This window comes from Penicillium samsonianum (genome assembly GCF_028829775.1).
Source record: "Penicillium samsonianum strain IBT 33392 chromosome Unknown utg000003l_segment0_segment0, whole genome shotgun sequence".
In the NCBI taxonomy this organism is placed as follows: Eukaryota; Fungi; Ascomycota; class Eurotiomycetes; order Eurotiales; family Aspergillaceae; genus Penicillium; species Penicillium samsonianum.
Window position 1 is genome coordinate 4,473,899 of NW_026643261.1, and position 22,339 is coordinate 4,496,237.

The 22,339-nt window shown below is 47.8% G+C and overlaps 10 protein-coding genes across 10 annotated transcripts; 6 read left to right on the forward strand and 4 right to left on the reverse strand.

Moving 5' to 3' along the window:
• Positions 1 to 288: 288 nt before the first annotated feature.
• Positions 289 to 3,319, forward strand: N7471_005311 (putative glycosyl hydrolase). Its single transcript, XM_057278030.1, has 2 exons — positions 289 to 1,614; positions 1,673 to 3,319. The coding sequence occupies exons 1-2, from the start codon at positions 331 to 333 to the stop codon at positions 3,074 to 3,076; spliced, it is 2,688 nt and encodes an 895-aa protein (XP_057137640.1). The 5' UTR covers positions 289 to 330; the 3' UTR covers positions 3,077 to 3,319.
• Positions 3,320 to 3,593: 274 nt separating this feature from the next.
• N7471_005312 (F-box protein) lies at positions 3,594 to 4,781 on the reverse strand (the record flags this gene model as incomplete). The annotated part of the gene is made up of 1 exon (XM_057278031.1): positions 3,594 to 4,781. One exon carries the CDS (start codon positions 4,779 to 4,781, stop codon positions 3,594 to 3,596), a length of 1,188 nt encoding a protein of 395 aa, XP_057137641.1.
• A 370-nt stretch (positions 4,782 to 5,151) lies between these two features.
• On the forward strand, positions 5,152 to 7,716 carry N7471_005313 (protein kinase family protein; the record flags this gene model as incomplete). The annotated part of the gene is made up of 7 exons (XM_057278032.1): positions 5,152 to 5,181; positions 5,239 to 5,435; positions 5,480 to 5,719; positions 5,954 to 5,967; positions 6,139 to 6,633; positions 6,715 to 7,177; positions 7,425 to 7,716. 7 exons carry the CDS (start codon positions 5,152 to 5,154, stop codon positions 7,714 to 7,716), a joined length of 1,731 nt encoding a protein of 576 aa, XP_057137642.1.
• A 179-nt stretch (positions 7,717 to 7,895) lies between these two features.
• N7471_005314 (putative carboxylesterase) lies at positions 7,896 to 9,574 on the reverse strand (the record flags this gene model as incomplete). Its single annotated transcript, XM_057278033.1, has 2 exons — positions 7,896 to 9,272; positions 9,323 to 9,574. 2 exons carry the CDS (start codon positions 9,572 to 9,574, stop codon positions 7,896 to 7,898), a joined length of 1,629 nt encoding a protein of 542 aa, XP_057137643.1.
• A 708-nt stretch (positions 9,575 to 10,282) lies between these two features.
• N7471_005315 (uncharacterized protein) lies at positions 10,283 to 11,943 on the forward strand (the record flags this gene model as incomplete). Its single annotated transcript, XM_057278034.1, has 2 exons — positions 10,283 to 10,618; positions 10,669 to 11,943. The coding sequence occupies 2 exons, from the start codon at positions 10,283 to 10,285 to the stop codon at positions 11,941 to 11,943; spliced, it is 1,611 nt and encodes a 536-aa protein (XP_057137644.1).
• A 431-nt stretch (positions 11,944 to 12,374) lies between these two features.
• N7471_005316 (glycoside hydrolase family 76 protein) lies at positions 12,375 to 13,925 on the forward strand (the record flags this gene model as incomplete). Its single annotated transcript, XM_057278035.1, has 3 exons — positions 12,375 to 12,767; positions 12,824 to 13,273; positions 13,350 to 13,925. Coding segments are annotated over 3 exons (1,419 nt in total), but the record flags the coding sequence as incomplete, so codon positions are not given.
• Positions 13,926 to 14,234: 309 nt separating this feature from the next.
• On the reverse strand, positions 14,235 to 15,956 carry N7471_005317 (Amino acid/polyamine transporter I; the record flags this gene model as incomplete). Its single annotated transcript, XM_057278036.1, has 1 exon — positions 14,235 to 15,956. The coding sequence occupies one exon, from the start codon at positions 15,954 to 15,956 to the stop codon at positions 14,235 to 14,237; it is 1,722 nt and encodes a 573-aa protein (XP_057137646.1).
• A 456-nt stretch (positions 15,957 to 16,412) lies between these two features.
• N7471_005318 (Pyridoxal phosphate-dependent transferase major region subdomain 1) lies at positions 16,413 to 17,816 on the forward strand (the record flags this gene model as incomplete). Its single annotated transcript, XM_057278037.1, has 1 exon — positions 16,413 to 17,816. One exon carries the CDS (start codon positions 16,413 to 16,415, stop codon positions 17,814 to 17,816), a length of 1,404 nt encoding a protein of 467 aa, XP_057137647.1.
• A 105-nt stretch (positions 17,817 to 17,921) lies between these two features.
• On the reverse strand, positions 17,922 to 18,214 carry N7471_005319 (uncharacterized protein; the record flags this gene model as incomplete). Its single annotated transcript, XM_057278038.1, has 2 exons — positions 17,922 to 18,032; positions 18,095 to 18,214. 2 exons carry the CDS (start codon positions 18,212 to 18,214, stop codon positions 17,922 to 17,924), a joined length of 231 nt encoding a protein of 76 aa, XP_057137648.1.
• A 326-nt stretch (positions 18,215 to 18,540) lies between these two features.
• N7471_005320 (uncharacterized protein) lies at positions 18,541 to 21,394 on the forward strand (the record flags this gene model as incomplete). Its single annotated transcript, XM_057278039.1, has 6 exons — positions 18,541 to 18,851; positions 18,912 to 19,898; positions 19,958 to 20,089; positions 20,141 to 20,303; positions 20,561 to 21,162; positions 21,211 to 21,394. The coding sequence occupies 6 exons, from the start codon at positions 18,541 to 18,543 to the stop codon at positions 21,392 to 21,394; spliced, it is 2,379 nt and encodes a 792-aa protein (XP_057137649.1).
• Positions 21,395 to 22,339: the final 945 nt, after the last annotated feature.

Below are 22,339 nucleotides of genomic sequence, written 5' to 3' on the forward strand. Positions count from 1 at the left end.
CTCACAGCCCGGACAGCGCAGACACCAAGGTTTCTCAGCGACTCTGTTGGGAAACTCCCCTGGTGATCCTACGCAGAAACGGGAAACATTGCAGATTTGCCGGAATCCCCGTATGAACTAGTCCTAGCCCAGAAAGTCGTCGGAGAACATCATGTAAACAAAACAACCTACATCCCACGGTCGTATGAACCTTGCATCGCGTGACACAGTGTTACTTTGCTCTGAACGCCACTTCGTGGGTTTTATATTTTAAATGAACAAGCCGTCGCGTGTATTCCTGCGATTCGAGCTCAACATCACTGTTGGCCTCTGAAGAACCAGAGCAACCAAATGATCATGTTCAAGAGCATGAGTAAACTTTGCATAGCGCTGGCTATCAGTGCCAGTGCTTGTGCAGTGATCACCGGCTCCAAACCCCTTGTCGCCTCTGCCGGTGATATTGCTGCTATCCCGGGATGGTACCTCCAATCAACGACCAAAGTATCAGGTGGAATGGATGTACTCTCCAAACCAGGAAAGGATGTCTCATCATGGTATCGGGTTGGTGCTCGTGGCACTGTCATGGCTGGGCTTATCGAGAATGGGGTATACAACGAGACAGACTTGTTCTACTCGGACAATATGGAATCTATCGCCGATCCCTCCACGTTCGACGCACCCTGGCTTTATCGAGAAGAGTTTGCACTGAACCCATCCACCGGCCAATATTTCACCCTAAAGACACACGGAATCACATCCAAGGCAGACATTTATCTGAATGGAGTGCTCATTGCATCGAGCGACCAGCAGCAAGGCTCCTATGGCGGCCACCAGTACAACTTGACCGAGCATGTTAAGGAAGGAACCAATTGTCTTCTCATTCGCGCGTTCCCAACCAACTATCTTCGCGATTTTGCCCAGGGGTTCGTGGACTGGAATCCCTACCCAGCCGACAATGGCACCGGCGTTTGGCGAAATGTGGAGGTCTCTCAGACCGGAGCGGTCTCAATGTCGCCGTTCCGCGTACTCACCGATTTTACCCACTCCAACTCTGGGCCGGTGAAGGTCACCTTCCGAACTGATTTGACCAACCACGAATCAAGTGGTCACCAGGTAGCGATCACCGGCACTGTAAAAGGGCCAGATGGCTCCGCAGCTGTGCAAATTAGCCAGACATTTGACTTGAAGTCCAACGAGAAAAAAACGGTCTCTATAAGTGTGTCAATTGAAAGCCCTGATATTTGGTGGCCTGCCCTTTGGGGTAAGCAGCCTTTATACACAGTACAGGCCAGCGCTGTGATCCAGAAACCCCAGAAGGTGGTGTCAGACAATTCGATTCGCCAACAATTTGGGATTCGCCATGTATCATCGAAGTTGAACAAGTCCAATGATACCGAATTCGCCGTCAATGGCGAGCCCTTCCAGGTCATCGGAGCTGGATACGGGCCGGATATGTTTTTGCGATTCGATATTGACAGGCTACAGAAGATTTTCGCCTACATGTTGGACATGGGACTCAATACTGTGCGCTTGGAGGGAAAACAGGAACACCCAGAACTTTATGATCTCGCAGATAAGATGGGGATGATGGTACTGGCAGGTTGGGAATGTTGTGATAAATGGGAAGGGTGGCAGGTAAGTCTTCTCAAAACTCTACCCGAGACACCAGACCACTGACAAAAAGAAATCGTAGTACAACGACGAGGCCGACGGTGTCAAATGGGGGAAGTCAGACTACCCGGTTGCGAAGGCAGCAATGCTGCACGAGGCAGAGATGATGCAAAGTCATGCCTCGATGCTCGGATTTTTGGTGGGCTCAGACTTCTGGCCGAATGAGCAGGCCACCGAGATTTATCTAGATGCCCTCAAAGTTATGGATTGGCCCAACCCAATCATTGCATCAGCCAGCAAGCGTGGTTACCCCGAAGCTCTTGGACCATCCGGAATGAAGATGGACGGCCCGTACGATTGGGTACCGCCAAATTACTGGTACAACGACAAAGAAGGAGCGGCATTTGGCTTTGGATCTGAATTGGGCGCCGGAGTTGGAACCCCCGAGATGGGTAGCCTGAAAAAGTTCATGTCTGATGCCGAGCTGGAAACACTCTGGAAAGAACCAGATGCAACGCAATATCATATGTCCCGCTACGATTCGCAATTTTACGACCGAAAGCTCTACAACAAGGCTCTTTTTGCCCGATACGGAAAGCCATCTAGCCTGGAAGACTACATCATTAAAAGTCAGATGGCAGATTATGAGGCCACCCGATCCCAGTTTGAAGCTTACGGAACGCAGCAAAATGCCACCCGACCTGCCACGGGAGTTATTTACTGGATGTTAAACAGTGCCTGGCCAAATCTGCATTGGCAGTTGTTTGATTACTACCTCAGCCCTATGGCAGCCTACTTCGGAACCAAGGTTGGAGCGCGTATGGAACACTTGGCCTATGATTATGAGAGCCACAACATTTGGTTGATTAACCACTCGCTTGACAAGAACGGAAATCGGCAAATCAAGGTGGATTTCATTGATTCAAATGGAAAAGAAATATCTGGAGCCACGGTGGAGAGCAACACAACACCCCATTCCTCAAAGGTGGTGGCTTCGCTTGCCGGAATCAAGAAGGTCAAAGATATTGGCTTCCTCCGTCTCACGCTCAGCGATCCCAAATCTAAAGCTGTCCTTAGTCGCAATGTTTACTGGCTCTCTCCCACCACGGATGTCTTGAACTGGTCAAAGTCTAATTGGTACACCACACCAGTTACCAAATTTGCCAAATACACCAAGCTGGAAACACTGAAACCGGCTACTTTGAAGGCTTCACTACACAGCGTGGAGTCGCCAGCAGACGATGGTTTGACTCATGCTGAGGTCGTGCTCGAAAATCAATCTGCAGGACCGGCAGTTTTCATTCGTCTGAATGCTATCAATACATCCGAAAACGTGGAGATTGCACCGCTTTATTGGTCTGACAACTATGTGACTCTTTGGCCGAAAGAACAGCTGCGGTTGACTGTTGCATTTGAAGGAGATATCAAGAATACACTGATTGAAATCACAGGAAGAAATGTGGAGAAAGTGACACTCACGGTATAGGATGTGAATTGATGATATGAAGGGTTTCAGATAGCCTAGGGGATGATGTGAATTTGTATTAAGAGTCAATATCTGAGTCAATATCTTGCTTGTAATGAATGAAGACACTTCTAGCTTACTTGCTATACAAAGGCCCTTGGATACCTCGAACAAAACGTTCCTTAAATGCACTGATAACTGCGGTTTGAAGAATCATCTCTGCTGCCTTCTCATAACCGTCTGGTTTGTATAGTTGCACTTGACCTCCTATACCACGAATATAATGCCGCCCAACGCATTTTGGCTGCAGCATCAAGAAAATCCCGAACAACTACAGAAGAAATGTGCTTCAACGTTGAGAACTTCTGTACTGTGCCGTTGCATTGAAAACAGAGCGTGGGAATTAGTATGACAAAACAGTACACAGCAAATATTTCTCGGAGCCTCCGAGGCATGTCCAAAAGAAAAAGAGTGACAATCGTAATAAAAACACGCCTCGAATGTAAAATGTTCAAAAATCATACAGAGGTAACATGTCCTAATGTGAATAAGGTCTTTCAGTGTTTGTCTGTAATAAGTTCAACACATGTGACATCTTCGACCCAGAATACTCGATCCCAAGAACAGTGGGAGTTTTGAGATCTTCAGAGTAAAATACGTTGAGATGCTGGCCCTTCGAATTACACAACGAAGGTGTCTTTGGGATATCTGGAAAGGTTAAGAGTCCCTTAGCAGGCGTGCTGGCCCACAGATAATATAGCGAGATACTCTGCAAAGCCAGAAATCCCTGACTCAGCTCCCTGAGAAATAGAGTCCAATCGCTCCCTGGTGCTAGGGAAACATGGTATAATGTGAGCGACATCAAGTTTGGGCGGATATTGGCGAGTAACTTGTGGAGATCGGGGCCCCGCATGGATGTTCGGAACAAGGCGAGTTCGCGCAGTTGGGAAAAGCTGGCACTCTCAGCCAGTTCATGAATGAATTCAGATGCCAAGTCGTGGGAACCGAGGTTCAATAGGAGAGTTCGGAGATTTGGAGCGCTAAGAACAAGCTCAAGTAGGAAACCGAAGTTATCCAACGTGAGATATTGTTCTAAAGAGAGTTTTTGTAAATTGCCCCACACAATCTTGAATTCAGGTTGGCGATAGAGAAGCTTGGGAAGACGACGCATGTCCATGATTAAGGTGCGCGAGTATTTGTTGGCATATATGAGATGGAACGACGAAACCGGCAGACGAGCATCGACGACCAGGGCAAAGAACACCGCGACAGCGTCCGTGATAGTGACATGGCTCATATCCGGATGGCCCTCTGGGTATCGACAGAAAATAAAGAACGATCGACAATTAGTCAAGTTCTGGATCAAATTATCACGCAGAGACCGAATCGCTTCGACTTCTAGAGGAGCGGAGATAGGACCCCATGGATGACGGTCCCAAACTAAGCCGCGACCGACACCATTTTGAAGCATGAACGCCAACCCGTTCACGTAAGGGCGTAATGCAATATTCTGCGAGAGTGCGTTGATACGACGTAGACTGTCTTCAGAGAGGTCGGTCTTGATAGATGAAAAGAACCGCGGCGCAAAGTGATGAAACGTTTTCCTCTGAAGCTCGCGACAAACTAAACGTAGTGCCAATAAGCCATCTGCGTCGAGGAAGCCTGCAATCAGCTCGACCAGCTCAACGGGGAGGGAAGGGAGGTAAGCTAATGAGCCTGGTTTCATTGCGTGAGTATTTACATGTCATGGAAGAGTGTAGGGTGACGAAAGGTGGAGAAGGTGGCGAGGGTGGAGAAATGAGCTTCCCCAGATTTCCGAATCCTCCAGGCATGTGGCTTGTTATTACCCCTCACTTGGACAACCTTGGTGGAATGGCTGTGTTCGCGGGATTAGTCGGAGTGCAATGCAAGAGCAGTGTTGCACGAGGAATAGAAATCTTACACAGCATGGATAGAACACTCGACTATCCACACCCGTGGACGAGAGGAGTTAACGATGTCATACATTTCAGGGCGGTTATTTTTCTCAGTGAACATTCTCGATAACGAGCTCCTTTCTATTGTCCATCTCTTGAGGATCTGGGATCCTAGTCGAAATGTTTATTAGGGATTCCCTGCTCGCTTCAGTACCTGGCAAATTCCAACAAGAATTATATCGGAACGAGTGAACTGATGAGAGGCAGCAGCAGCTATGGTCAAGCTCTGAGGAGGCTGAGACTGAGGTTCCCCCGATGAGACTGCGACCTCAGAGTTACGGAGGCGAGACACTGGAACGAGAGTCACTGGTAGAACCCTGGCTTTCTCGATCGCTTGATCATGTTGTGGCTGCAGTTCAACGCGGCGCGCACGGCCAGGACGACAAACGGGTTGCATTTGAGCAGTTAGGCTGTTTTTTCCCCCTGCCCTATGATGGTTGCAATCCAGAGGTACTCCATCGCCTTTGTCATCTGTGCAAAATTGTGGTCGCGTGGTCGACTCGCGCTCGGCGAACATACTGGTTTTTCACATCGCGAAGCTTGCTAGTGTCAATAGTGACCCGCAAAGAGCAAAGTTTTACTCCTTCCTGCGTGCTGTGATTTTAAAGCTGAGTATCAATGCTGCTTTGAATGAAGGTCTAGGTGGTGCTCGATTTGTCTTTGTGGACTCGTGGTTCGGAGACGGAGGGTTCGTTTGGTCAGAACCATTGAGCCAGAAAAATGGATGCTCATTGAGCGGGAGCTCGCGCGTGACCAAGTGATGAGGTGCTGGCAGGCCGTGGAGCAAAGATCGTGCGAGTTGCGTGATCGTCAAGAGAGGAAGAATCGGGCTGATTTTCTTTAGGCTCACTATTGACAAGGAGGCAACCTTAGAATATAGGAGGGCCAAGGCGATCGGCTTAACCTGATTGGGGGAACCTAGGAAATGCGGGGTCGGTAGGTAATAGGTCGGGCCGAACCCAAAAGCAGTCAACCCTTCTATCTAGCACGGAACTCGCGATCATATTCCACACTCTACTCCCCGGATATATTTGTCACCTCTATCTGCCATTGTCTCACAATTGCCTGGGATTGCTGGTCTTACAACGCGGCCTGATGATACCTCAGATTTCGGCGACTTTGTGAGCAATGAAGATGAGGGGCTTGATCTCGAAGAGGTTGTAGAGCCCTGGCATAAGTATGCTATAAAGGAAACACCGAATGTTTTTTATCCTATTTATCTCGGAGAAGTCCTGAATGAGAGATATCTGGTCGAGCATAAAGTCGGCTTTGGCGGCGGCTCTACTGTCTGGATGGCCCATGACCTTCATGATAAGAGGGATGTGGCCCTTAAAGTCATGTCTTTAGGGGACTGGGGGGAAAACGAATACCGCATGCAGAACGAAATACTTCAGAACGTGCAGGATACCTCTCACCTAGTGATGTATCTAGGAACTTTCCTCATCCCTGGAAACGAACATAGGGTCCTAGTGTTCCCTTTGATGGGTCAATGCATTTCCCCTATTGAGTTGAAAAAGATCCCTATGGCCAGTCGCATGTCCGCTGCTCGGCAATTGCTAGAAACCTTCGAACATTTACACACAGCAGGAATTGTACACCGTGGTAAGTGGGCGTATCCCTACCTTTTATTTCTGGTATGCTATGACTATTGTATTATATCATATTCTAATGAACACTTTATAGATCTAAATGAGAGAAACTGTATGTGGGGGATGGCCCCTCTCCACAATCTTAATAGGAGTGCGAAATATGAGGCAGTCGGCCGGCCATTAAAGCAAACCATACCTTTTGTCGACCTTTGGAAGAAGGGGGAGCTTGTTCGAGCAGTTGAGGTTCCTGAGAACTTGCGCACGGAGGAATTCTTTCTTGGAGACTTTGGTCTAGCGAAGAAGCTTAGCGATAGCGAGACTCAACTAGGCTACCCCCCTTCACAATTTTGCTCGCCAGAACGTCTTCATGGAAAGGATCCGAGTCTTGCCTGCGATATGTGGAGTTATATGGTTATCTTTACCGTGCTCTATCTTCGCTTTACGCCTTTCCCTAGCTGGGTCGAGGGTGGAATAATCAGCGGTTTTGTTGCACGCTTAGGTCCACTACCTGAAAAATGGAAGGGCCTTTATATCCGCCCCGGTGAGATTGATTCCTGGTATGATCAATCTCAAACGCCTAATCCGGATCATGACCTTGCCTCAACAAACAATTGCACACTTTCGTCCCGATGCCGATCCGATCGAACGACAAAATATGAACTCTATCATGTGCAAAATGTTTCAATATTGCCCAGAAAAACGACTTACTGCAACAGAGCTTTTACGGGACCCGTCATTCCGAGCTATCATGGAAAAATATGGTTGTTGATCTGATGTCCATTCTATCGCTTCCTGTTCCTCCAGTTTCTTGTGCTACAATGTTGTTTCTTCAACACTGAAACTGGATCAACATACCACGATTACAAAAGTCGTTGGACTTGGTACTGGGAATCTACACTACTTTGACTCTTTTATTGAGGGCAAAGACCTTCAAGGCAGGCAAATAACAAGGTATACAACGAAAAGAAAAGAAGGTGGTGGTGGCAAGAGCTTCCACGGATTCCGGACTCTTCTAGGACTGTTTCTGCGAACCGAGCCAGAGTACAGAGGACACGGAGAGTCTGTTCTCACGACTCACAAGAAAGTCGGTAATTAGAAATGTCGACAGAGATCTCACCAGAGAATACTACATAAAACATATGTAGGCATATTAACATATTACATATGTGCGTGTAATGACTTTGTATTACTTTTTATCAATGCTTTTTCATACAATGGGTGACTTCCAAGGTTGGCATAACATGTGACACAAACCCTCTAAGCATCATATATCATTCATTGCTGCATATCTGCTGCGAAATCCTCCCACATCGAGCAACGCTCTAACTCCAAGCGGGGAATAGGTTCCATCTCTGTCGAATTTGTCTGGAGTTTGAGTCGCTGCCCGGCTCCTGAGCCCCATGGTTGCCATTCTAGGGCGTCCTTGTACCGGTAAATGTTGGGGTCTAAGACTCTAATAAAGCTCAAGTAGTAGTTCATGGTGATGGGCACGATCTTTGCGTTAGAGCTGGCATATGAATAGGTTGGCTGATTGGTTTCCCCTATTCCAAAAATCGCAGGCAAATCGAATACATGAGGAACACCCATCCCATTTGCAATTTTTGTGGGGTCGCGGACATTGTACCGATAATTCCAGACGCGATGGGACGAGAATGATTTAGCCATCGCCGCGGTCATGAAGTTCCCTGGGCAAGTGAAGGTCGAATCTCCGTAAGCGCCCGCGGCCGATGCGAAATAAGCCCCGTGCTTAGGAAGGGGCTCCACGTCCTCGTATGCCTTGTTGATGGCGTTGAGTTGGTCATGCGAGAGTCCGGGATAATTGTTCTTCATGAACTGGGACACTTCGGATTTGCTGGTTGCATTGTATGCAAAGTCGGTGCCCTCATTTGTCTCATCACCGACTAATAAGGGCACATGAATAAACTTTCCTTGACTGAACAGATTGTAAAGTTGATCTTGGATCAAGTCTCCATCAATAACAGGAAGAAAATACCACTGGGGGACTGGCGTGGGACTGCCTCCTGGGAACGGCTTGTCGACGTTGAACTTTTGGATCATTTTAATATCCACAGAACGCAAGCATGCCAATGAGTTCTTTGCCTTGTCACAACTAACATCTTTCACGAATCGGTCGTACTGAAACTCCATCTGTGCAACTGTTCTTTGAGTGGGCCAGAACGGCGACTCTGCCACCGCTCCAATGAAAAGGGTTGTATTGCGCTCACCGTACGCAGTGAGATGATGGGCAACCGAGCCTGCACCAGCAGAGTCACCATGAATGACTACATGGTCTGGGTTACCCCCAAATTTGCGAATGTGCTTCTGAACCCAATGGAGTGCCTTTCGCTGATCGAGCAGTCCAGCATTGAGATCTCCATTTTTTCGCACATGCTCACTGGCAAGGAATGCAAGGACACCGACGCGGTAATTAAAGTTGACAAAGATAATGTTGTCACCAGACTGCTGAACGACCTCGCTGCCGTTATAGTTGCCATTCGCATTGTTGGCGTATCCACCCCCTTGAATGAACAGCCAGACAGGCAAGTTGGAATGCGAACTGGCGTTTGTTGGCCGCCAGACATTGATAAATAAACAGTCCTCTGCTAAGGAGTCATTAGTTGACTCTCCAACCCCAACGCAAAGGGGTCCAAACTATCCGAGTCAGTTTAATGTGCTGAAGCCAGGGAGGATAGTAGTCTTACGGATGATGCATCCAAAACCCCTACAGTATGTTCTGGATCTTCTGGGCCTCGGAACCGCAAGTCGCCTAAGGGTGCCTTTGCGTATTTAATCCCAAGATATTCGTCAACCCCATTGGATAGTGATATTCCCCGATACTGAGAATATCCCAAGTCGATTATCGGCAATCGCGGCACCGAAGGGGAAGGGGAAGCGGACAGCAGACCACCAAAGAGGCCTGCAGTCAATATGATAACCATTTGAATAGCGATCATTATGCAAATCTAGCCCAAAATGCTATACACCGCGCTTCAAGTGCCTTCAATTGTCTTTAGACGTCAAGGCTCGAGGACCAAGGAAACCTTGAACCTTGCCCACCCCTTCCATGGTACACCGCCCTTCTAAGGAGTACCTAGGTAGATACTTCAATGCTAACCAATCAAAAAAAGGAAAGAACGATCCATCACTTCAAGTTGTGAAGTATGAATGCATGGACAGGATAGCTCACAAAACCATTAACCAATCTCGCGAATCGTACAGATCGAACGGCCCAGAGATGGCACATATCACCATCTTCATGAAGCTGCACAGCAATATAAGAAACCTGAGTACTGGCTGCCTGATTTTAGATTTAAAATCTCGTCAATCCTAAATCTAGCTAGTTTGCTGGATTGTCTGATTATTTCACTATTGGCGTATGAAACAACTTTCTCAACATCTATATAAATTCCGCCTAAGACACCACGAATATCATGTGATCAGAGCCCGAACACACAAGTGCTCCACTCTCCAAGCGTGGCCCACTTGTTTATCCTCCTCTGCCAACAATCCCGGTTACGGCCCGTTAACGCGTTAACGCCAGGCATAACATGAGAGAAGTAGAAAAAGTTGAGCTTGCAATTAAGCGCGACCGCAATGAAAAAAAATTACATATCCTCTGGGTATCCCCTGAAAGATGACGTTCCCGTTTAGACTTCTCGGCCATGCAGCCTGTGCAGGATTCTTGTGCAACCGAGCCGCGTCCATCATTCTTGTGCGAGATACAACATGCGGTCAATCGAGAGAATCCTCACACCGCGACTCAAAGTCAATACAAAAAACCAGAACTTGATCAGGAAATTCAAGCCATCGACGATGAACTGGTGCCCCTTTACAGTGTCCTGCCAAATGGCGAAAAGACTTTCGTTATTATGGCGGGATCGTTTGCGGCCCTAATTTCACCTCTCTCCAGCAGTATTTATCTGCCGGCGCTCCCATCCTTGGCTAGCGACATGAATGTTTCTGTGTCACTGATCAACTTGACCATCACCACATACCTGGTAAGGTCCACCGAGCTAGACAGAGATACTATGAAGCTGATCATTTGTAGATATTTCAAGGACTTGCACCCTCTTTCATTGGCAGCTTTTCTGATATCCATGGGCGCCGTCCTGCATATATCATTGCATTTGTCATTTGCCTTGGGGCTAATATTGGCCTTGCTTTGCAAAACAACTTTACGGCACTAATGATTCTGCGCTGCGTGCAGTCCTCAGGCAGCAGTGGCACCATTGCATTGGGGAGCGCTGTTGTAGCCGACCTCTCGACCCGCGCCGAGCGAGGAAAGTACATCGGATACGCTGGGGTTGGAATGGCACTGGGACCGACGCTTGGCCCCGTTATTGGTGGGCTGTTGGACCATTTCCTGGGGTGGCGATCGATATTTTGGTTCCTAGTCATTCTATCGGGTGTTTGCTTTGTGGTCATGCTTTTTGTATTTCCTGAGACATGTCGAGCTGTCGTGGGCAATGGGTCCGTGCCGCCAGCCTCGTGGAATCGCCCACTGTGGACATTATTCGTACGAACATCACGATTTGACGACGAACAAGGGACCGCCGATCACTCCACCGTCCAGGAACTGAAGCAGCGTCCAACCCCAATTTCAGCTCTCTTGATAGCCACACAAAAAGAGATGGGGTTGGTCCTATTGTACGGATCCTTTTTGTACGCAGGGTACATGGCCGTTATTAGCACTTTGTCGACCGAGTTGGCGAGTCGATTTGGATTCAACTCTATCCAAATTGGACTATGCTATCTTCCCATGGGCATTGGGAGCATAAGCTCGCGTTGGGTAGTTGGCCGACTTTTGGATTGGAACTTCCGCCGCGAGGCACAGTTGCAGGGAATGATCATACACAAGAACCGACAGCAGGGAATTGAAAAGTTTAACATCGAACGAGCACGCCTGGCGATCACTCTCCCACTGATCTATTTGGCTAGTCTTTGCATCCTAGCTTACGGTTGGGTGATGCAGTATCGCACTCCGCTGGCGGGACCACTTGTGATGTTGTTCTTCACTGGTCTTACAACCACAAGTGCATTCAACACATTGAGTACTTTGGTTGTGGATATCAATTACCAAAGCGCCGCCACTGCTGCGGCAGCAAATAATTTATTTCGCTGTCTTGTGGGTGCTGGAGCCACGGCTGTTGCGTCCCCTCTGATTAAACACATCGGTATTGGATGGACGGCTACATTAATTGCTGGCCTTTGGGTGTTGGGCACTCCTGCTCTATGGGTTGTTTTCTACCGGGGGTACCGATGGAGAAGGGAACTTTCCCACAAGCACGAGAAAAAATCCGAAAATTCTTCTCATGATTTGTGAAGCCTGCTAGAAAATGAGCGATCAGACCAAAGACAAAGCCAATCTGATTGAATATCGGGAGAAGCGACGGAACGATCACGATCTACTCTATGCCTTGCACGATATTTCGATCAAAACCGAGAAAGCTTGTAAAAGCTTGGCATCTGGCCCCACAACTGGCTTACACTCCACTATGAAATGAGTTGACGACGCTAGCGCCGAGGATTACGCGTGCCCTTCTATATTTAAAAATGATATTATGAAAATGAGATTACTTGGTAGTGTCCATTTCTGGAGAAAATATTTTCTTTCATTCCTTGATGCCTCAGTGACTTCTCTTGAGCACACCAGTTTACGCCCATTCTCTGATATCTCTCGTTGGTGAAATTTGTATGGTTTCCCATACACCACCTTGAAAATATGCACATGCTCGGGGGTGGTTGCCCTTCAGAGGCGCTGTCGTTGCACTACTCTTTTCGAGCGTAGCACGCGCAATCGGTTTGGATATTAGCGATGAACGTACGTGGTGGAGTCTAGATTATCCCTCCATGTCAATTATGAAGGAGAACGAGAAGCTAATGTTTGAGTTCATGACAGAGTCAATCAAAGATGCCGCGAGTACCTCGACTTACGCTATGATGAAATACTATTACGGCAACGAGACCGGTCAAATCCCTGGAGCCTTTCCAGACAAATGGTGGGAAGGAGCTCCACTATTTATGGCCCTGTTAGAGTACTGGCATTTTACTGGCGACACGACATACAATGAGGAACTAAGTGTTGGGTTGCAATGGCAATCCGGTACGGATGGGGACTATATGCCTACCAACTACAGTTCTTATTTGGTGAGCACTGTCAGATTCTGAAAAAGCAATAATATCTAATGCCGATGATCCAAAAGGGAAACGATGACCAAATGTTCTGGGGTCTAGCAGCTATGACGGCCGCCGAGTTCTCGTTCCCGGACCGCTCGACTGGATTCTCTTGGCTTTCTCTAGCCCAGGGTGTCTTCAATACTCAGATCAAAAGATGGGATACATCCTCCTGTGGGGGTGGTCTACGGTGGCAAATCTGGCCCTACCAGTCTGGCTATACAATGAAAAACGCGATCTCTAATGGGGGGTTATTTCAGTTATCTGCGCGTCTAGCTCGCTACACCGGAGACGCAATCTATCTCCAGTGGGCTAACAAGATTTGGGATTGGTCTGTCTCATCACCTCTGCTTAGCAACTCAACATGGAATGTTGCCGATTCTACCAATGTCGATAATGATTGTGCGACCCAAGGAAACTCCCAATGGACGTATAACTATGGCACTTACCTGATGGGGGCAGCGTATATGTACGACTATGTGAGGAATACCCATTTCGAGTTTCACGTTTTCATTGTCGTGTCAAAGTACTTGAACTAACCCCTGCTGCCTACAGACAAATGGGACTACCCAGACTCAATGGCTGACGGCAGTAAATGGTCTATTGAACGCGACGTTTAAGAACTTTTTCCTCACCGGTGGGATCATTGAAGACTATTACTGCGAGCCTGCAGAAAACTGCAATAACAACGAGATCCTCTTCAAAGGACTGACCTCCTCCTGGTTGGCATTTACCGCTTTACTTGTTCCATCAACATTTGACAGCATTCTTGCGAAGCTCCAAACATCGGGCCAGGCAGCCGCTGCATCCTGCACGGGCCACAGCAATGGCACTTGTGGTGTCCAGTGGTACAAGTCTACATGGGACGGCTGGATGGGAATGGAGGAACAGATCAGCGCGACAAAAATCTTCACGTCAAATTTGATCAATTTTAACAAGACTGCTCCGTTGACCTCGACCACTGGCGGAAACAGTACTAGCAATCCAACAGCAGGCGAAGCTGACAGTGATGCTTCTAGTCAAATGACGAATACAGTGACAACTGCTGACAAGGCAGGCGCTGGCATAGTGACCGCAGTCTTCGTGGCTGGCTGGATTGGACTCATGTGTTTCATGATGTTTGGTGGTTGATTGCGCTAGCACATGTGTATACATATTTTCCTTGGCTATTATTTATTTGTGCATTTGGAGTTTCGGTTATCTGGTGCTGAGCGACTAGACATATTGTATTATGATGGATTTGGCATGTGAGAAGTGAAGAGATAAACCCCTTACAATGCCCGCGTGGCAAGACCCCGGGAAACGGATTGAGTCAAGATTCTTGTATTTAATCCACTCGAGCTTTCAATTGATACCAGATACAATATAAACCCGTCGGTGGGAACAAGATGCAGGACGTTGGTGAAACAGATTGACTGTTGTACCGAACGGTTTTCAAGCTCACGCAATCCAGAACCATATTCGCTCTGTGCAATGTGCGTCAGTATCTCTGATAAGGTGCCAAAGGAGATAAAAGAAGGATCCGCACGTACCAAGAAAGTTGCGAGGCTTAGGCTCTTCCCACACGGATTCTAGTCGATCGATCTCTTCTTTGCCAGACCAGAAATCCATGTCCTCTACCTTCACAAATTTTGTTCTTTTCAGGAATTTATATCCTAGGAAAAGACAAGCAAAGATGGGAATGTCAATGTAAGGTGGAATGAAAGTCTTCGCACTGAAACGACCAGGAAAGAAAGCATCAAATCCATTGAAGAATGCCACGGTCAAGGAGAACACTATTGCAAAGTAGGCCAGGAAGGGCTGGAAAGGTGACTGGAATGGAAGACTGGACCGCGGGATGCCGTGGTATTTCAGTCCTTGGTAGAACCGAACATAGGTCGCAGCAATTGACGACCACACGATCAATGTGCTCACAGAGCTTAGGTTGCTAATCCAGAAAAAGACTTCAGCCGAGCTTGATGAGACATTGAGGTACACAAGTAGGCTCAAGGCGGCAGTGACGGCAACACAGGCATACGGAACTCCAAATTTCTCAAATCGGAGCAGCCGAGGTGCTTTCCCATCCAATGCCGTGGAATATAGAATTCGAGTCGAGGCATAAAAGAAGGAGTTACCAGCTGATAATGCCGATGTGAGAACAACTGCGTTGATGATGGAAGGCAGCACCTGGATACCCCCATTTTCGATTGCAATGACAAAAGGGCTTGCCCCCACGCCTGCCGCGCCTGCATCAATGGCGTTGAGCAACCTATGATCTTGAGAGGAGACACATAGACCGACAAGAAAAACGCTGCCAACATAAAAGATGGCAATTCGCCAGAAAACACGCCGCACGGCTTTGGGGATATTCCGCCGGGGGTTTTCAGTCTCTCCTGCCGCAATCACCACCATTTCACTGCCCCCGTAGCTGAACGTCGCCTGAATAAAAACCTTCCAAAAGGCTAGAAAGCGACCCAAGGATCCATCCTCCAGATAGGTATTCATAGGACCCGGATGTTTCCAGTAGCGGAACCCTATGCGGTCATGTGTCGGAGCTCCGCCGAGTGTGATGATGAACATGAGCAACATCAACCCCACAATGGTCAAAAGCTTGATCGAACCAAGCACGAACTCGAGTTCACCATAGACCCGAACAGGAAGGCAGTTGAGGGCGAAAATAGTCACATAAAGTATAGTAATCCACACGGCAGAGGAAATGTTGTTGGGCCAGTAGTCGATCACAAGAGCAGCTGCACTTATTTCAATCGGAACACCAATAGCAAATTGATACCAATAGTTCCAGCCCAGAGTGAATCCTAGCGCTTCATCAACGAATCGAGATGCATACACGGGAACAGCTCCAGGTAATGGAAGCCAGGTCGCCATTTCACCCATGCTGTTGATCACCGCGTAGAGATTAAACCCGGTGATGAGATATGCAAGCACTGTCGATAATGGCCCAGCCAACGAAAGAACCTGACCTGTGCCCACGAAGAGACCGGTCCCGATAGCTCCAGAAAGAGCAAGGAACTGAATATGGCGCGACTTGAGCCGGCGCTGTAAGGTGCCCATCTCCGGCGGCATCCTGACGCCCTTGTCGAGTTCCGGGTGCTCATGATGCTTCATATCGTCCACTTTTTCATTGTCTGCCTCCATGTCCTGTGAGTGAATTTGACTCTGCATCTTCTGGTTTAAGGGAGATGCTGGGCCTGTGGGACTGAGATGGTGACAGCATAGTAAAAGGACTGACCATTCCGGGCTGTCGCATATTTTGTATGGAATGCACGGACCCCTGGGGTTAAACAGCATGTGTGGGGATTAAAATGCGGAGTGATACCTTGGGAGGTTTAGCATGGGGAATGACTGAATGAGGAAATAATCCTGTCGGCAAACGTTGGTTGGGCCAATATTATCCCATCCCATCTATCGTTCTAGTTGTTGATCGGCAGTGCTATCGTATCGCAGGGATGTCCGAGGCCCGAGCCTGTGTAAGCCTTGCTAGTGTTGTATCCTTCTGTAGCATCCACTCCTAGAAGAGAAAGAGGGGACTGCGGGGGAAATAATATCATCACGTTTGAATCGATTTTTGGAACTGTCACCTTTCAAATGTCCAGCCTAACAGATTGCGGACGTGGCAAAATGTCACCTGCTTGTCAATATGAGCCGACACCATTTGGACATGAAATGCGTCGGCACTTTTCCTTTGGCCCTGGTTATCGCAACCTGAATCATGGTAAGAGAAATCAGCTTTTTTATACGCTATTTGGCGTGCTCACTACGTCAGGATCATTCGGAGCATCGCCTGTTGCTATTCGCAACAAAGCAAATGCCCTACGCGATGAATGTGAGACAAATCCGTGTCCATTCATCAAATATCGTTTCCCTAAACTGCTTGACGAATCCCGGGCTGCCATGAGTAACTTCCTCGGTGTACCAGAGTCAACCATTGTCTTCGTTCCAAATGCGACCACTGGAGTCAACACGGTTATGCAAAACATGGTATGGAGTAGTGATGGGAAAGACGAGATTCTTCAGTTGGATATCATATATGGAGCATGTGGTAAGACGACCAGTTATGTTTGTGAAGCCAGTGAAGACAGGGTTCGCACGAGAGAGATTGGTTTCACGCATTCAGTTGATGACACTGAGATGATTTTTGCATTTCGAAAAGCGATCGAGGATTCACGCATGGAAGGTTACCGCCCGCGCATTGCTATTTTCGATACAATTTCGTCCAACCCGGGTGTTCGGCTTCCATTTGAGGGACTTACAGCGGTCTGCCATTCGGAGGGTGTACTGAGTCTGATTGATGCCGCCCATGGAATTGGGCAAATCGATCTTAATCTATCCTCGCTGGACCCAGACTTCCTGGTTAGCAACTGCCATAAATGGCTATTTACTCCTCGCGGATGCGCTGTATTTTACGTCCCTGAGCGCAACCAAGCCATGGTGCGAAGCACTCTACCAACAAGCCACGGATTCATTGCTCGGTCGCCTGGGAAAGCATCTTGTGTTAGTTCCAATGAGTCAGTGAGGGAAAAGACAGAATTTGTCTCCAATTTCGAGTTCGTTGGAACAACCGACAACTTTTCGTTCTTAACGGTGCCTGAAGCCATCCGGTGGAGACAGAAGGTCTGCGGTGGTGAGACCGAGATTCGGGAGTACTGCATTCAGCTTTCTCGCAAAGGTGGACAAAGGGTTGCAGATATTCTAGGGACCGTCATTCTAGACAATGTTGCCCATACTTTGACAGACTGCTGTATGGTTAATATCCTCCTTCCTATCAGGAAACCGACTTCTGGAGACGGGAGTCTGGTCAAAAGACAAGATAATCCCGATACGACTGTGACTGAATGGATGCAGCAGACGATGATCAAGTCATACAAGACATTCATGCCAGTCTTCCCTTTTCAGGGATCTTGGTGGGTTCGACTTAGTGCGCAAGTTTATCTTGAGGCCAGCGATTTCGAATGGGCTGGCTGTACACTGAAAGACCTCTGTAAGAAGCTACACGAGGAAGATGATCGTGATAATCGCGTATAATAGTTATGGCCAAGCAAGAAACATATATAGTTGCAACAAATCAATCCGGCGGTCTTTCAACTAGAATATAATAAAAGAAATATCATATTCACGGAAATTTGTTTATCATATAGTGAGCGTATCCCGTACAGAGTGGAACTGGGTCCCGAACTCCGCCCCGACGGCTTCGGCACGGTTAACACGCCAAATCGGCTTCACGTGGGTGTCGGAATCGGTCTAGAAGTAGCCTATAATATAGGCATGGTGTCATTGTTGGTTATTATAAGCCGAAAACAAACCAGATTGAAGAGTTTTCCGTCGCCTGAGACAAAACTGATAACGGCTATGGTCGGTTGTCCTCGGTAGACCACTCCACAGCGGCTGTCAGCCACAGCTCCGATTCTAGCCGAATCCGACATGGATTTTTAACTGGTCACTGACTTACACTGTCAGGGCACTGTGACTGGATAGTGGATATTTACTGCACTTCAAGCCACAGCGGAAAAGTATGGATCTTCTAAGGCCAACTTTTTGCCCTAGTTGAGGTCACTTTGCAGCAATCAGGGCCCATTTTACTATGGATCAAGAATTAGGTCGAAGACCCAGAAGACTAGGAAGAAAAAATGTGATCAATGGGCCGACCGAAAGAGGGACATATACTGCGTTGCCTTCCTCGACTAGAGCCTTTGTATATTCCCACACAAACACTTGGTCTAATCCCCAAACCTTGATATGACAGCATACAATGGATCGCCTCCATCAACACCCAGACAAATATGAGCCAGACATCGACTATCCCATTGACACTCGCAGCCATGAATCCGACGACACAATTGAGGAAATTAACACTCTCGAGCTTACCCGTATCAACACCTATCGACTGCAACAGAAAACAACTGTAGGCTCTACAAGAGGACCTACTCCCCGTGACCGATGGCTTCCTATGGGTGCCAACAAAGAGTATCCACCTCTGCTCCCAGATTCTGAAGACTATGTCGTGGAGTTTGACGGAGCCAATGATCCCTTACATCCATACAATTGGTCTACACCTAGGAGGTATGTTTACTACCGTTCCTCCCTGTCGATACCAAGATACACTTGCTAATATCTCAACAGAATAATGCTAGTTTGCATCCTATGTTATGGTACCTTCGCCGGATCGTTTACCAGCGCTGTCTTCTCGGCTGCTATTTCTGGCTTCAGCGAAGAGTTCAACACAAGCACCGAAGTTGGCTCACTTGGAGTGGCACTCTATGTCCTTGGATTCGCAGCCGGGCCGACAATTTGGGCACCGGGATCAGAGCTGATCGGCAGGCGTTGGCCACTATCTCTTGGACTTTTCGGATGCGCCATCTTCACCATTGCATGCGCCGTTGCCAAAGATATACAGACTATCATGATCTGTCGTTTCTTCGCTGGCCTGTTCTCGGCGAGTCCAATTTCAGTCGTTCCCGCCGTGTTTGCAGACTTGTTCAACAATACACAACGGGGTGTCGTGATGTCGATTTTCTGCATGGCGGTGTTTATCGGGCCCTTTTCGGCACCGTTCGTGGGTGGCTTCATTGCAATGAGTCCTCTGGGTTGGCGGTGGACGATGTATATCTCTGCAATCATGGTGTTCCTAGGGTTCTTGCTAGTCTTTGTCTTCTTCGACGAGACTTATGCTCCAGTCATCCTTGTTCGCAAGGCAGCTACCCTACGCCGGCAGACTCGCAATTGGGGCATCCATGCAAAGCAAGATGAAGTGGAAGTAGATCTCACGGAGCTTCTGCGGAACAACTTTGCCCGGCCTATTGTGATGTTGGCCACAGAGCCCATACTGCTTCTGGTCTCATTGTACATCTCCTTTGTCTATGGCCTCATCTATGCTCTGTTAGGCGCATACCCTGCTGTCTTCCAAGGCGTCTACGGAATGAGTAGTGGTGTCGGTGGACTTGCGTTTATCGGCCTTATCATCGGCGAGCTTCTTGGCGGCGTTTATATCCTCCTGATACAGGGTTCATACAAGATGAAGCTGGCGGCAAACGGTGATAAGCCTATCCCCGAATGGCGCCTTGGGCCAGCGATTATAGGAGCTGTGTTTTTTGCGGGAGGAATGTTTTGGTGAGTACCCTTCCTGAAACCCTCAACAATGTCTGGTGTTCTGAGCTAATACCAAACAGGTTCGGCTGGACCGGATACACTTCATCCATTCACTGGATTGCTCCTGTAGCTTCAGGGCTCCTCACCGGAGCGGGGATCTTTTTGATCTTCTTGCAGTGTTTTAATTATATTGTTGACTGCTATCCTTCGTTGTATGTAACCACGTTTCTCCTGTGAAAACGAGTGACTAACCCAATTGACAGGGCTGCATCCACTATTGCCGCGAACACGATCTTACGCTCAGCTATTGGCTGCTCGTTCCCACTTTTCTCCCGCCAAATGATGGAGAACCTAGGAGTGCAATGGGCAGGAACAATGCTTGGATGTATCGCAATCGTGATGATTCCTATTCCTGTTCTGTTCAAGGTATACGGTCCATGGCTGCGAGAGAGAAGTAGGCTGGCATGCTCGCCGGTTTATGATGTTGAAAAGAAACCTTACGATGTCTAATAGATATGAATTCATGTTAAAAAGCTAATAGCAATATACCCCAATTTTATTTTGAAGATCAGATCGAGCACACGTCCAGTAGAATATATATTCATGGCCTTGTTTGTCAGGCCGCAAAACTTCATTTATCGGTCAACTATAAAATAAATGACGTCACACTGTCAATCAACCAGCCGATCCATCGATCGATCGGATTGCACCTGGGCAGTTCGCAGTTCGCGACAAATCCCACAATCTATCTCCCATGGACTGGTCTCGACCGACTCCCAACACCTTTCGAGTTCAAGATGGAATCCCCTACCAATAAAGACATAATTTTCGGTCCAGATTGGGACCTCAGTCGCTGGACCTCCTCCGATGACCGCGTCCGTGGTGGATCATCCGTGTCAAATCTCAAGCCTACGGCAGAAGGGGTACTGTTTCACGGCAATCTCGACATTGAGACACTCGGTGGTGCCGGATTTGCCTCACAACGCACGGTCGGAGACGAACAAATATGGGACCTCACTGGACAGGACGGTGTTGAGCTACACATTGTTCCATTGGACGGAAAACGATACACTTTCTCCCTGACAGACGAAATCCCACAACGGAGGCCGGATGGTCGTGAACAAAGTGCTCTTGTGTGGGAATATGATTTCTGCGCAAATGAGACAGGGCGCGAAGTGCGTGTGTTATGGAAGGACCTGAAACCGACATATCGGGGGAAGCCGGTAGGAGATGCCAGGCCGTTGAACTTGTCGCGTATAAGGCGGTTTCGGATCATGATTCGAAGGTAAGCTTTATATCAAGGGAGGACAGAATATGGGTGCTGATTTTATAGTTTCTTTGGGACACAACAGGGTGACTTTAGCCTCAAGATCCAATCCATCGGAGTGTTCCGAGAGAGTTACCTTGATAATCCTAGTGTCACGAAGGAGTCCATGGACCGTGATGATGAGAGAACGGAGAAGAAGGAAACTCGAGAGAAGAGAAGCTGGTTTCCGAGTTGTTGCTCATTGTGCTGACCTCATGGTCGTTTCAAATACAATATAAATGACCCTGAAAGAATTGCACCATACAACTCCCGCGGAGATTGGCATGTCATTGATTCAACCTCTGATTGAGATTGAACCCCATGAGACTAACCCAATTGGCTTCTCACTCTGACTTGACATCATTCCATGTTCAACTTGAATATAAGAATGAACAAAATTAGAGGCAGGGGTTGTGCAGAACAAAGAAGCCTTGGGGAAAATTCCACTCCTGCTCGGTATGAATATGCCGTGGCATATATACAGCTCTAGAGTAATGAATTAATATCCTCATCTCGGATATACAAAACCTTGGAATTCTTGAATCAATTTCCTCTGTGCTTGATGAAATTATAATCATTTTATGACTACTCCTCCACAGTTGTCACACCTGTCTCTGTATCAGCCTGGACCATTGTTTGTATAGATATGCCGCCAATGGTGCTGTCAACCAGTGGGTCAAGCATCTTGTGGATACCGAACCCGAGACGGGGATCCTTGATGCTCGATTATGTTATGAGCCCGGTAGTGGCACATTCTGCGGTTCCAAGCCTCGGGCTCTGAACTCTCTTAACTACAACAAGAAGGTTCAGTTGTTCTATTCCAAGGGTGTGGGATATACGAGCGGATTGGGCGCCGCCACCAGGGACGTGTTGACCTGAGAAAGCGCTTTCTTGAATCCTATGGATCCGGAGGAGAAATGAATGATGGAAAAACCTGCCTGTGGGCAGAGAGTAGTTTTAAACGAACCAAAAGGTTTCGTTTCCCCCTGGAATACCAAATATATAGCCATTCTTAGATCCAATGGGCGGTTAAACTCTACCTTCATAGTTCCTTATAAACGCTCTCATACGTGATCTATTCCTTGGAAAGTCTACTGTTCTGAGAAAAAAATTGACTGTCTCATTTTCAATTCTAAATACACTCGCTGGTAGAATC

Excerpts from the sequence above, each read along its gene's own strand:
- N7471_005311 (XM_057278030.1), top strand. The coding sequence starts at position 331 with ATGATCATGTTCAAGAGCATGAGTAAACTTTGCATAGCGCTGGCTATC. Across the intron at positions 1,615-1,672 it reads ATAAATGGGAAGGGTGGCAG|TACAACGACGAGGCCGACGG; the intron begins GTAAGTCTTCTC and ends AAGAAATCGTAG.